Here is a 14644-nt window from a genome sequence, read left to right on the forward strand (position 1 = left end):
TGTGTGCGTGGCGGGGGGAGGGAATGGTTCTCTTAGAGCTTCTGGAACGCTGACCCGCAGGCTTTCTCCATGCTGAATCTGGCGCTCCGAATGTCCAGGCTCAGCTGTGCCGAGGGGCTCTGGAAGGGGCGGGGTGGCTTGGGCCGGTGGCTAAATTACGGGCCCGGGAATTGCAGCACTTTGTACCTTAGCATCGGAATGCATGATTACAAAAGAAACGGTGTCGTTTGCGTGGAGTGGGGGCTGGGGGAGCGTGAAGCGAATGTGCCGTTTTGAAACCAAAGGACCGTAAGCGCTTCCTCTCTCCCTGCACGAGACCCTCCCGCGGGCCCGGCTGCCGCCTCTGGACTGTCCGGAGAGAACATGGCGGCCCCCGGCGCCCGGGGCTCCAGCCTCGCGGGCCTGCTCCCGGCTCAGACATCTCTGGAGTACGCCCTGCTCGACGCCGTCACCCAGGAGGAGAAGGACAGCTTGGTCTACCAGTATCTGCAGAAGGTGGACGGCTGGGAGCAGGACTTGTCAGTGCCCGAGTTTCCGGAAGGTGAGGGGCAGGCTTCGGGGTGGGGACCCCTCCCGGAACCTCCCCTTCCTCGGGGACTGCGCCCTCCCCTGCAGCGGGGGGCGAGGCAGGGTAGTACGGCCGCGCGGGGGCGGTTCGCCCGCTGTGCCGCTTCCCCCGGGCCGGAAGCGGCGGCAGAGGGTGGTTTTCTGGAGCGCGGGGACGTGCACTTTCGTCACTGTGTCCCGAGCCCTTGCCCGGGCCTTGTGTTAACTTAGACATTCCACGAATGCTTCGTGGGTCCGGTTGGCGACGATTGAAATGTCCATGCCACCCTGTCGTTGCAGTCTGGTTGCCCAGCGTCGTCATTGCCATCCTCTGTGCATCATCCTGACACTTAGCACGTCTGTGCCACCCACCGTTGTGAACACTTCAGGGGACTAATTAACCTTCTCTACAACCCGCTGAGGCTTCTTAACAGACTTATTTTATAGTTGAGGAAACTGAGGCACGGGAAGGCTGAGTAACTTCCTTAAGGCTTCACAGCTAATAATAACCGCCAAAGTCAGACTCTACAGACCCCGGGTTGGCAAGTATCTTAGCTGTGCCACACTTCTCCGTTCAAAGTCGTGACATTTGTCATTCTTAAAATCTGAATCAATAATGGCCAGTCAACAGGGTGTGAATCCCAGTTCTTTGAGTGCTTGGAACACCAGGGAACTGATACTCGCAGTAGTGCTATTTGGGAAGCACATCTCGCTATGATAAACGAAACCGTACTTTCCCTTCTTTGGTTGGGACTGGCATTGTTTTGTTGGTGTTGGCGTGTCTCCTGGCATGACACTGAAACCACATGTATAGTTAATCGGTTGGATATGGCAGGGTTCAGTATCTCCTGGGAGGTATATCGGAACCTCGCCTCTGACAACAGAGTCTCACGTGTCTTTCCAAGCCTTTTGCTCCTAACTTCAAAAATGGTGTTTTTTTTTTTGTTTTTTTTTTTTCCTGTTGCTAATCCTAGGCTGGATTTGAAATGTTGTGGAATTATTACAAGAGAATTGGGTGCGTGACTGCTTAACCCATCAAAGAAATTAAAGAGATTATATACATATATGCATGTTTATTAAAAAAAAAAACTTTGTAAGAAGTTACATAGTACAGTGTTACAAACTAGTCACCAGTGAGGTTTGGGGGCAATGTTTTTATTTTCTAGTCTTGTTTATAGTTACACTGGGTGTATTTTATTACCATGAGATTTGACCTTCGTGATTCATAAATAATATAACAAAATATTCAGGCTTCGTATTTGACGTAATCAGATTTTCTGCTGGAGCTGATTATTGAGCTCAGAGTATTAGGTAAGAGTTTTTCTTTGGTTTCTTTATCAGTGAACTATAATCGAGAAGTCATACATAACGCAAACAGTATGCTTTGTTCATTTCTTAAAAGATGTAGGTGTTTATGGGAAACTGTGGTGTAATGGATGGGTTCAGACAGATTTGGGGTTAAGTCCTAGTTATTTCATTTGTTAGCTGCATGACTTTGAGCAAGTTACTTGATTTCTCCAAGCCTTACTTTACTACCTTATAAAATAAACCTAGTATTTACCTTTCAGGTTAATTATGTGGGTCAGAGGTAATATATCTAAAGTTCTTAGTTCATAGGAGATCTCAATAAATGTTGGCAGCTTATTTTAAAATTTGAGAGGGACAGAGACACCACGTGGATAAGGGGCAGAGAGAGAGAGAATCCCAAACAGTTCTGCACTGTCCCCACAGAGCCTGATGTGAGGCTCGAACTCACCAACAGTGAGATCATGACCTGAGCGGAACCCAAGAGTTCAAAGCTCAACTGACTGAGCCACCCAGGCGTCCCAAATGTTGGCAGCTTTTAAAAATTATATTCATTGTTACTGTAAAATTTGTTAAGCATGGTAAGAAAATAACAGATATTTAATAATAGTTTCCTTACCCCCCAATCTAAGTCACTCTTGACTATTTACAGAAAATAAATTTAAAAGACAGATTCATAAATATTTTGCCATTAAGATATGAAATATACATTAGTTTGAGGTTTTATGTGATTACTTGATCTGGTATGCAATTAACACTTTCTAAAAATGCATAATTAAGAGCTCACTCTCACCTAAAACCTCACTAAGTTGGACTATTAAAGCAGAAATACTGGTTTGATTTCGATTTTTTTTTTTTTTTTTTTTTTTAGAATTTTGTTTAAATTGAGTAACTCTAGTTACTGCTATTAGGCGTTAGCTGTTATTATACACTTCTTCCACCTAACTTTGGCTTTCAATTTCTATAAAATATTTCCAGATACCTGCTCCGAGATACAATTAACGGTTTTAGTGGCTGCATTTACTTATAAACCACAAACTCATTATCTTTGTTTTTCTAAATTGGTTAGCTGTGCTTTTAATATTTAACAAAATCTTTTAATTATTAGCAAAATTGTAAGTCCTACTCAAGCAATTATATATTCTGATTTACAAAAGTACAGATTAATGAGATTCCATTTCTCTTTGGAGGGAGGCAAACCCGTTCTTCATCAGTGTTAATACTGCCTCCATGAAATCTGTGATAGTGTATTTTGCTTAACTTTGCGTTTGAAATATTTTGTGGTTAAGGCCTCCTTCAAATCCAGAGCATTTTAGTTCTTAGGAAATTAGACATTTTGTATGTTTATCTTTATATTTTAACACTTTGTTCCTTTTTGAATTTAGTCCTGTCTTGCTGTTCTTAAGATTGAGCTTCTTTCTAAAAAGCTCCTTTGACCCTGATTGTGTACTTAGGTCCTCTTAATATTTGATATTGACTCTTGTTTTTACCTACATGCGTTGATCTTGTTTTCTTTCACACACAGACTATTCTATTTCTGAAAGAATTTAGTAGCTTTTTCTTACTATGTTTGCATATTGCCCCATAATAGCGTCTTTCCCATCTTGCCCCACTGCCCTATCCCCTCCTTGAAATAATAATGGTTTATGTTTTAATGGAGAGTTTTAGATAAATTATCTTTGCCTTTTCTTTTTATCATAATTTATTTTGTAAATTTCAGGATTAGAATGGCTGAACACTGAAGAGCCTATTTCTGTCTACAAGGATCTGTGTGGAAAAGTAGTCATCCTTGATTTCTTCACCTACTGCTGCATAAACTGCATTCATCTACTGCCTGATCTTCATGCATTAGAACACACATACTCTGATAAAGGTACCTGCCCCTTAATTGGTTTCTAACAGACTGTCCCGGCGTGGGCACTGGAGTAGTGGCTGACTCATTTGCTTATAGGAGAATGAACATTTGGCACGACTTCAATGATTGCAGAAGTAATTTCTAATCTATGATTTAAGGACTCCATGCACTTTTTCGTGAAGAGTTACGCTTAAAGATAATGGTTTGCCTTCCTCGAGAACCAGACTTAATCTATGTTTCTTCTCTGAGGTTAGGTCATGATTTACTCTTTTATGATCAAGTATTTTTAAAAGTTTGTCTTGTATATTTAGACTGAACCGAAATTTGTTCTATGAACAAATGAAACTTGTGTTTCTAATCTTACACTCTTCGCACTAAGATATAAAGATAAAAGTTCTTATTAGAAAATGTGATTAGACTTTCATTTCATATGCATACAGTGGAATGCAAAATATTATAGCAGATACCTTTTCTTTGACCCTATTTTATTAAAAAATGACTTATAAAGGTTAATGTTTTCCAAAGCACACTAGGAAATCCTCTGTTACGGTATTATAAATTCTGAAGAGATAAGAGATTATACTTAGTATTTGCTTTAGAACTGAAATTTTTTCAGATCTTTTTCCTCTTGTTTACTTTTTTCTGAAAAAGAGAGCATATGGGGTGAATGAAACTAATTAAAGGTTCCATTTAATTAGGCTTAAATTAATGGGAGCCTCACACTTGGAGTGATTAAAAAGGAGAGAGGGTCAATGATCTTAGAGTAAAAATCGGAATAGAGTATACATGCACAGAATTGAAAGATATCTTGGTTTTAAAAGGGGGTGATTAAAAAAAAAGGGACTGATAGGTTAAAATCTTCAGTGCAAGTAAAACCTCCGATGCTTACAAATTGTAATATATTGTATCTTGAAATTGCCAGTCACTGAGATTTATCAAGAACTCCAGTATTCCTGGGAACTAATTTATGTTTTCAAAATTTCATCTGTATTGATTTAAGAAATAAGAGCGTCTCGTTATCTACTAGTTTTGGGTGCTGTGTCTCTTGGCCAAACTCCTATAAATAAATATATTTATTGAGCATGTAGTATGTGCAGGGTACTCTGCTAACTGAGGAAATATGCAACAGAGTTGAACAAAAAGCATTATGGAACCTGAGGAAAGGCGTAACTCACTTTGCCTAGAAGCATTGGAAAAGATTTCTCAGGAGGAGACAGGCTGGAACTTGAAAAATGAGCAGGCAGGCGTACAGCTGCAAATGAAAAAGGAGCAGGAGGAAGCAACAGATAGACTAGCAGGGAGACATGGAAAAGTGGGTTTCTTGGGGAGAGGTAAATGATAGTTCAGTGTGGCAAGATTGTAGGGGCTCCTGGGAAAGACAAAAGGAGAGGAAGGTACATTAGGTGCAGACAGTTGTGAAGGGTGTTGTTACTAAGAATGAATAGCTTGGACTTTGTCTTCCAGTCAAGATACTGAGGTGTTTCAGGTTGCTTTTGGTTTGTTGGTTTGTTGCTTTAATAAGAGGATGACAGTAAGATTTGTGTTTTATAAAGGCGCTGCAGATCTGGGTTAAGAATCCCAGTGAACTGTTTCCGTCCTTAAGACCATCCCTAAAAGACTGTATTTGGTAACTTAATTGGTTAATTCCACACCCGAAGCAAATTCAGACTTCTTGGAATGGATCCCTGTAACCTTTTTACCAGTTTACTGGGAGCATCATTTTTATAGCACATCGTGACAAGAAATAAAAACTAGTTTTGCATCCACATATACTTCTGGAAAGTAAAATACTTGAAGTGGTCCCAACAATGTAATTTCAAGGACATGTTCAATAATATGCTACTTTATGAACGCCAGTAACTTAGAAATGTTTTCATATTGCTGAAAAGATATATTCAATTCATCTTCACAAAAGCAGGCATACCCAGAGATTATCACCTGAAAGTTCAATAAGCTGTCACTAAATTAATATGCTTTCTTACAGCGATGTGTCTTGTCTCATTACTATCTGCTCTGTTTCTGAACATGTTTGCAGCAATGCTAATAGTTCTTGAAGTGACATTCAGCAGCCTATTTTAAATTCCATGGAATATTCAGTTCATTTTATCAGTAAGCAAGAAATGCTCAGCTAAGTGAGGGAAGTGCTTATTAATTCAAAAACAGCCTGAAAGGAGTCCAAATTAGGACCCAGTTCCTTCTGCTCTAAAACAGCTTTTAAAATCAAGTTTGTAACGGTGACCAGCATCATTTTCCTAATAGCATGAGACATTATAAATGCCAGAGTCTAAAGTAAAAAGATATTTAATAGTAATGTATGGCTCTTATCTTCAAAGATTTAAGAATGTAACTGCCCTAAGCTTGTAATTAATCCATAGTAATTCAGCACATGTTTACATTAAACTGACAGGTACCTCAGGTGGTTTTGGTTTTTGTTTTTGTTTTTTTTCTGTTTCTACTTGAGAGTTTATAAACATGTTTTTGCCTTTTATGCTGGGTACCTTAATGACATGTTATTATATAATATCCACATGTAGCCCAATGGCTATTGAGGACAAATGCTCTTGTTTTATAAGAAAACATTTATTAGAGAAACTATTTTCCCTATAGGGAAACTATATTCCCTAATATTTGACATATTTTAAAATGTGACTCCTAGGTGTATGCTAATGTATAATTAAATCAGAATTAACCTAAACGCCAGAGTACCACCAGGTAAATGCTTGCATTCTCACTATGGAGGAGATGCTATTTTTCTGTTTTATACTTTATTAAAAATTAGAAGAATGCAGTTCTAATTTCATAATGAAACTAAACCTTTCTATGAGTCAGTATGTAATTTGATTGTGCATCGGAGTTCCCCAGACCTTCCCTGGGTTCGGTAATTCTTTAGGAGGACTCACTGTTGTAATTTATTAACAGCTCAAGGGTACAGAGTGGAGGCAGCAAAGGAAAAGGTGCCCATGAGAGGCTAAGTCCAGGGGAGACCAAACACAAGACTTCCACTCCTAGTGGAGTCCTACAAGACCACTTAATTCCCAGCAAAGAGTTGTTAGAGCACATTTGAGATGTTACCAGGGACTCTTATTAAAAACTCAGCAATCGGGGTTTTTACTGGGGGCTGGCCAAATAGGCAGCTTCTGCCTGGTGGCATGTATGAAGATTCTAGAGTCCCAGAAGGAAAGCAAGGGTTCAGCATAAACCATATTATTTGTACCAACAGTTTAGGCATAGTGAGACACTCTTCTCCATCCTGAGAATCTCAGGAACCCTCCTGAAATCCAGGCAAGGGCCAGCCTTATAAGCAGACCTTGGAAGAATACCAGGCAGGCATGCCATGTTAACTCGTGTCTGCACATTCGTTTTGCAGCAGTACCTATATTATTCTGTTTTTAAAATAGTTAAAGTAAGGGGCGCCTGGGTGGCTCAGTCGGTTAAGCGTCCGGCTTCGGCTCAGGTCATGATCTCACAGTTCCTGGGTTCGAGCCCCGCCTCGGGCTCTGTGCTGACAGCTCAGAACCTGGAGCCTGTTTCAGATTCTGTGTCTCCCTCTCTCTCTGGCCCTCCCCTGTTCATGCTCTGTCTCTGTCTCAAAAATAAAATAAAAACATTAAAAAAAATAGTTAAAATATGAAAATATTGGTCAGTTTAGGATGTTTCAGGAGAGATGCAGGGTAATGCAGGGTCAGTTTTTGAAATTCTAAAAAAAAAATTTCAAATGCTTTGGCTTTGTGCTTTAGTGTTCAGTGATTTTGATCTTTTCATATCATGGTTGCATCTCTCAGTATGAGACCTAAAATCCTACTTCTCCACACCCTTCTCTCCCCTCAGGGTGTTCTGGCCTCCTGCGTTCCTCAGTGTCCCTGTTTCTCTTGCCTTAAGGCCCTGACACTTAGCATTCATTCTGCTTGGAATAATGTTATCCTTTCTTGCCTAGTAAAGTGTCATGCTTGTCTTTTAGATCTCAAAACGTCTCCATCTACAATTTTGTAACCTGTAAAACTCAACTGTTTTCAATCTTCCATTTAAGTAGGTTATTACAATGTTTATGATTAAACTATACACTCTACTATATAATGTATAAAATACAATGTTGTACATATTACTGTATATAATTATAATCTAGTACAATTCTGTATATCTATATCTCTGAAAAATAAGACCTTTGAAGATTTCAAAGTGAGTTTTTGAAGTTATTTTATCACTGATATCTTAGAAGCAGTTATTCTTTTTATACAGCTTGTCTTTCCCTCCCTTCCTCCCTCTCTTCTCTCCTCCTTCCTTCTCCGTCTCTTCCTTTCCTTCTATAATTTATTTTAAATGGAGTGTTTTGATCCCTGTGCTGGCAAAATATTCATGTAGTGAAGAATCTTTGACATTCTATTTTTATTGTGTACAATTAACATAAAAAGCAAAATATCTTAAGAAAAATCTCCATACTTTAAGGTTATTGACACTGAAAAAAATGGGAGGCATTGTTATTTGGAATTGTCTTTGTAGATTAATATAGATATTCTATTTAGACAATATAATATGGTTTATATATTGTATATATATATATATATATAAATTTCTTCAGTATTTATGCCCTGTCTATTCATCATTTTATTTTCTACTAAGTACTGTGCTAGTGAATAATAAAACATGCATGGTCCCTAAATAATTAATAGGAATTACAGTCTAACAAGGGCAAGACTTATAATCAGATACTCACAAATATTTTTATAATTTCTGATTAGTACTAAGAAGAAAAATTACAGGTGCTATGAAAACAAATAATGGAGTTTAATCTGGAGGAATTAAAGAAAGCTTTCTTAAGAGTGAAAATTAAGCCTGAGATGTAAAAGGAAAGTATGGCTTTACTAGGTGAGAAAGGGTGAAGGACATTCCAGGCCAAAGGAGGATTGTGTGTTAAGGCATTAAAGCAAGAGGAATAATGATATTCTGGAGGAATTGAAGGAAGGCCAGGTTGCTCTAACACCCTGAGGGGAGGGGAAGAAAGGCGTGGAGAACGTGCTGGGGAGATGAGATTTAGTTTTCACACAAAGAACAATGGCAGATTTTCTGGAAGAGGGTGACAGGATGAGATTGGTGATTGTTTCAAGATCTGTCCCACTCTTGGGGCGCCTGGGGGGCTCAGTCGGTTAAGCTTCTGACTTCAGCTCGGGTCATAGGATCTCAGTTTTTGGGTTCGAGCCCCATGTCAGGCTCTGTGCTGACAGCTCAGAGCCTGGAGCCTGCTTTGGATTCTGTCTCCCTCTCTCTGCCCCTTCCCCACTCGTGCTCTGTCTCTGTCTCTCTCTCTCTCTCTCTCTCTCTCTCTCTTTCTCTCTCAAAAATAAACAAACATTAAAAAAAAAAAACAAAAAACAGTCCCATTCCTGGGTAGGTAACTAATTAGTGGACAAGACTAGATGTGAGAGATCTGTGACAAGGCTGTTGTGCTTCCTATGAGACATGATAATAGCTTGAAACTAGTTATAGAGGGATAAGATTAATAAGATTTGGTCATGGATTGAATATGGGTGATGAGAGAGGGCTCTTTGGTATAACAGAGATATCCTAGGTAGGTTTTTGGCTTGTATAATTGGACAGATGACGGTGCCATTTGGTGAAAGGAAACGCTATATAGGTTTGGAGGGGAAAGTCATGAGTTTGGTGTAAATTATCCCTGAGACTTGCACTTCATTATCCATATGCCTTCCATCACTCCTAGGGCTGACAACCTAGATCCTTTAAATCCTTTGCTCCCCTTCGTTCCCTGTCCTAGTCACTTCTTCAGTCTCCTCCATCTTTCATACACCCTGTCTTCCATGTGTTTTGTCGCCATGGAATCTCCTTCATTGCTCTCTTCACTTAGTTAACACCTTCTAAAGGCAAACATCTCCCATTAACCTTCACTTCTTCGAACAAGTGTTGGCTATGTTGATCAGAGGGAATAGATGGACGTATGTATATTTTGGTACATAGTATGTATGTATGTATATCACACATGTAAAATAGAGAGAGACATGACTGGGATTCTTAATTCATTGGGCTGTAAGTCATTATTTAGACATTCATATTGTCCCTGTTGGATGAATGGGATCCTCTTCAAGCTGTCACCTGTGTCCTTTTGATCCATGCTTCTCATTCTCCGAACACTTCCTTGTCACAACAAAATATTTAAAGATTCCTCTTATACTTTCCCAGCCCCTTCCCTGAATCAGCCATTTCTCCAAAGAGCTCTGATTCTGTTTAGTATTGAATATTGGGAATGGGTTTGAGAAACCGAGATCTGGGTACATGCTGCACTCATTGCTACTGGGGTGTCTTTGCTTCTAGTCCCTCCCAACTAGTTAAAAATTGCTTAGACTAATCCTCCCCACTCCCCATGAGGTTATGTTGTTCGTTTGAAGTACAGCTAGATTCATTTGTTTCTCTTTGTATTTTTAGTTGGTTATATTTGTTTTTGAGTATGTAAAATCTTAGCATGGTCCTGAAAGTCAGAACTATACAGAAAGTATAGTTCCATCTACTCATCTCTCTACCTGTTTCTTTTCTCTTCTTTTTTTAAACATTTATTTATTATTGAGAGACAGAGACAGACAGAGCATGAGCATCGGAGGGGCAGAGAGAGAGGGAGACACATAATCTGAAGCAGGCTCCAGGCTCTGAGCTGTCAGCACAGAGCCCGAAGCAGGGCTCGAACTCACAAACCGCGAGATCATGACCTGAGCCTAAGTCGGACACTTAACCGACTGAGCCAGCCACGCACCCCTCTACCTGTTTCTAGTTTCCCATTCTTTCCATCCCTTTCCAACATGATTTCTATTTTTTTATTTCTCTTTAAAAAAAAAAAAATACTGGGGCACCTGTGGTTAAGACTGTTAAGCATCTGACTTCGGCTCAGATCATGATCTCACTGCTTTTGAGTCCAAGCCCCGTGTTGGGCTTCTGGGCTGAGAGCTCAGAGCCTGGAGTCTGCTTCGGATTCTGTGTCTCCCTTTTTCTCTGCCCCTCCCCTGCTCCTGCTCTGTTTCCCTCTCTCAAAAAGAAATTAACATTAAGAAACAATTTTAAAAAATACTAACAGTGACCTACTGTAGATGTTTTTGAGTGTTTTGCTTTTTTAATGTAACAATTTATCCTGGAGGCCACTTCATATAGAGAATTTCCTGATTATTTTTATAGAACTCCATTTTGTGTGTGTGTGTGTGTGTGTGTGTATGTCGATACACCAGAATTTATTCACTCACTGTCCTGTCCTATGTATTGGCCCTTAGGTTGTTTCCAATATTTAGCAGTTACAGTGAATAACCTCATGATATGTTTTTGTATTGCTGGTGGCATATCTTGGGGGTAGATTCCTAGTGGTGGGATTTCTGGGTCAAAGTTAAATGCGTATAATATACTTTTGTTGAGTATTGCCACATTGTGAGCCAGGAGGGTTGTACTAGTTTGTGTTCCTAGACTGTGAGGGTGCCTCTTTTCCCACTGCTGCTCCAGTAAAATGTATTGACGTGTTTTTTGTTGTTTTTTTTTTAAATATAATTTATTGTCAAGTTGGCTAACATACCGTGTATACAGTGTGCTCTTGGCTTTGGGAGTAGATTCCCATGATTCATCGCTTACCTACAACACCCAGCACTCATCCCAACAAGTGCCCTCCTCAGTGCCCATGACCTCTTTTCTTTGCCCCCTGGCCCCCTACCCCCATCAACCCTCAGTTTGTTCTCGGTATTTGAGAGTCTCTTATGGTTTGCCTCCCTCTCTGTTTGAAACTATTTTTCCCCTTCCCTTCCCCCATGGTCTTCTGTTAAGTTTTTCAACTTCCACATATGAGTGAAAACTTGGTATCTTTTTCTGACTGACATTTCATATCACTTATTTCATATCACTTATCATAATACCCTTCAGTTCCATCCACGTTGTTGCAAATAGCAAGATTTTATTCTCATTGCCGAGTAGTATTCCCTTGTATATATAAACCACATCTTTATTCATCAGTTGATGGACAGCTGGGTTCTTTCCATAATTTGGCTATTGTTAATAGTGCTGCTGTAAACACTGGGGTACATGTGCCCCTATGCATCAGCACTCCTGTATACTTTGGATAAATTCCTAGTAATGCTATTGCTGGGTTGTAGGGTAGTTCTATTTTTAACTTTTTGAGGAACCTCCACACTGTTTTCCAGAGCGTCTGCACCAGTTTGCATTCGCACCAACAATGCAAGAGGGGTCCCGTTTCTCCACGTCCTCTCCGGCATCTGTAGTCTCCTGATTTGTTCATTTTACCCACTCTGACTGGCGTGAGGTGGTATCTCAGTGTGGCTTTCATTCATATTTCCCTGATGATAAACAATGTTGAGCATCTTTTCATATGTTGGCCATCTGGTGTCTTCTTTGAAAAAGTGTCTATTCATGTCTTCTGCCCATTTTTTCAGTGGATTATTTATTTTGCTGGTGTTGAGTTGGTAAGTTTTTTATAGATTTTGGATACTAACCATTTATCCGATAGGTCATTAGCAAATATCTTCTCCCATTCCATCAGTTGCCTTTTAGGTTTGTTGATTGTTTCCTTTGCTTTGCAGAAGCTTTTTATCTTGATGAGGTCTCAATAGTTGATTTTTTGCTTTTATTTCCCTTGCCTATGGAGATGTGTCAACTAAGAAGTCGCTGCGGCCAAGGTCAAAGAGGTTGTTGCCTGTTTTCCCCCTAGGGTTTTGATGGTTTCCTGTTTCACATTTAGTTCTTTCATCCATTTTGAGTTTATTTTTGTGTATGGTTGACACACTTTTTTAATTTGTACTGATCTAATAGGTTAAAAAAAAATGGTATCTTTGTGTGGTTTTATTTATTTTTTAAGTAAACTCTACACCCAACATGGGACTCAAACTTATGATCCTAAGATCAAGAGTTGCATACTGTACTGAGCCAGCCAGGTACCCCTTGATGTAGTTTTAAATTACAGTTTAGAATGTGTTTGAAAATCTTTTCTTGTCTTTGTGGCTATTTATTGTAAGTGGGGTTTTGTCTACCATTCTGTACTCCCAACTGGCTATTGTGTAGGTATATAAAAGCTGTTGATTTTTATGTTAATTTTGTATTCTTTTTTGTTGTTGTTAATTTTGTTCTGCTTCCTAAATCTTTTACTATTTTGTTTAGTTTTGTAATTGATTCTCTGAGGTTCCCCTAACATGCTATGTTATTTGCAAAGAAATTTTCCAAATCTTATGTCTATAATCGATTTGTCTAATTTTGTTGGCTAATAGCCCCCCCCCCCCATTCATTATTTAATAGTAGTAGACAGTGGGCATCTTTGCCTTGTTCTTTATCTTATTTGGAAATACTTACTATTTTTCTCCATTAAGTAACAGGCTGTTTTTAGGGTTTAGTTATATTTTATTTAACCAATTAACAAAGTATTGAGGAACAAATTCAAGTAAATTATATCTCAATATACATGATGTTGAAAACCGAAATCTCTCTCTCCCATTTCTGGTTTTGGAGGAGAATGGAGGCCACCTAATTTTGAATCTCCCCACTTATCTTTTCCTCTCCCTCAAACATAAAAACAAGGAGAATAAACAAAACCACACTTGATCGTGCCTTCAGCAATACTAGAAGACCGAGCATATCATGCTTTCAAACTACCTGTAAGTTGAGAAATAAACTGAATTCCATTAAAGGTCCTCTTGCTGCAAGCCTGCAGGTGCTAGAACAGGGATGGGGGGAATTTGAAAAGACTCCATGGGGAAAAAAAAGACTCAATGAAAAAAAGGAGAGTGGTTTAGAGGTCTTGGGCTAAGCACAGAGTAACGCCCTTACCAGTAGAAAGAGAAACTCCACCACTAAGTGCAAAATACTGAACACATGTTTGGATCATAGCACCAGCTCTTGAAAGAGTTTGGGCCTAAGAACAGAAGCCTCAGAGCAGCATTGCCTCTTGGAGGGAATCAGACCTAGAGATGGGGTTTCCCCTTGAAGATCCTCTACTTAAACAAACAAACAAAATAACCCAAAAAACAAAACCAAAATGTTGAGGATCTTGCAGGGAAAAAAAAAAAGAGAGAGAAAATACACATCAACCCCTTCTTGCAACAATGCTATCCAAAAATGAAACTGCACAAAGAAAGGGAACTGTCAGAAAAGTGTACTCTCAATCTAGGAGCCCTGTCCACAAAATGGGTGGGAATATTAAAAAGATCACATCCATATAAAATTGTAAAAAGCTGAAAATGTTAAGTTAGAGTTGAAGTGCTGATGAACATTCCTAATGATCACAAAAAAACTGTAACACAATCCTCCATATTGAATTACACATCCTCAAACAGCGTTTAAGAATAATTTTAAAAGATCTTGAACCAGAAATTCACAAATGAAGGGATTCCTGGGTGGCTCAGTAGGTTAAGCCTCCGACTTCAGCTCAAGTCATGATCTCGTGGTTTGTGGGTTCGAGCCCTGTGTTGGGCTCTGTGCTGACAGCTCAAAGCCTGGAGCCTGCTTCGGATTCTGTGTCTCCCTCTTTCTCTGCCCCTCCTCTGCTCGCAACCTGTCTCTCAAAAATAAAAAATGTTTTTAAAAATTCAGAAACTAAGAATGGGGATGCACCCCCCCCCCCCAATGCAAAAGGTAAGGAGTGTTGATCGAACTCAGAAAAGAAATAGAAGGAAAAAGTCCAAGTTATTTTAGAAACGAAGACTAAATTACAAGGTGCCTAAGGGGCAGTAAATTCAAATAAAAATGTAATAAGGGGCATTTAAATAAGGGGAGAAGAACAAACCTAGAGAATGAAAATAAGCTAAAGAAGTAAAAATAGAGGAAACGATTGAAATGAAAGACAAGCAGAAGAGATCCAACATAAGGCTACTTGAGACTGAAGAAAAATCAATCAAAACAACTGACCAAAACTAATACATAAAATTAGAATCCAAGAAAATGCTCTGGCAATAAAAGAAA

At 39.3% G+C, this 14644-nt stretch overlaps 1 protein-coding gene across 1 annotated transcript in view; it reads left to right on the forward strand.

Moving 5' to 3' along the window:
• The first annotated feature begins 168 nt into the window (after positions 1 to 168).
• The window catches only part of NHLRC2 (NHL repeat containing 2), a 59122-nt gene continuing 44646 nt past the window's right edge, over positions 169 to 14644 (forward strand). Inside the window, exons 1-2 of the mRNA XM_019459488.2 lie at positions 169 to 541; positions 3572 to 3724. Of these exons, the coding sequence (XP_019315033.2) occupies positions 364 to 541; positions 3572 to 3724 (331 nt within the window). The 5' untranslated portion in view covers positions 169 to 363. The remainder of the gene's footprint in view (positions 542 to 3571; positions 3725 to 14644) is intronic.

The sequence above is a fragment of the Panthera pardus genome, unplaced genomic scaffold (genome assembly GCF_024362965.1).
Source record: "Panthera pardus isolate Hobbes unplaced genomic scaffold, ASM2436296v1 HiC_scaffold_22, whole genome shotgun sequence".
Classification (NCBI taxonomy): Eukaryota; Metazoa; Chordata; class Mammalia; order Carnivora; family Felidae; genus Panthera; species Panthera pardus.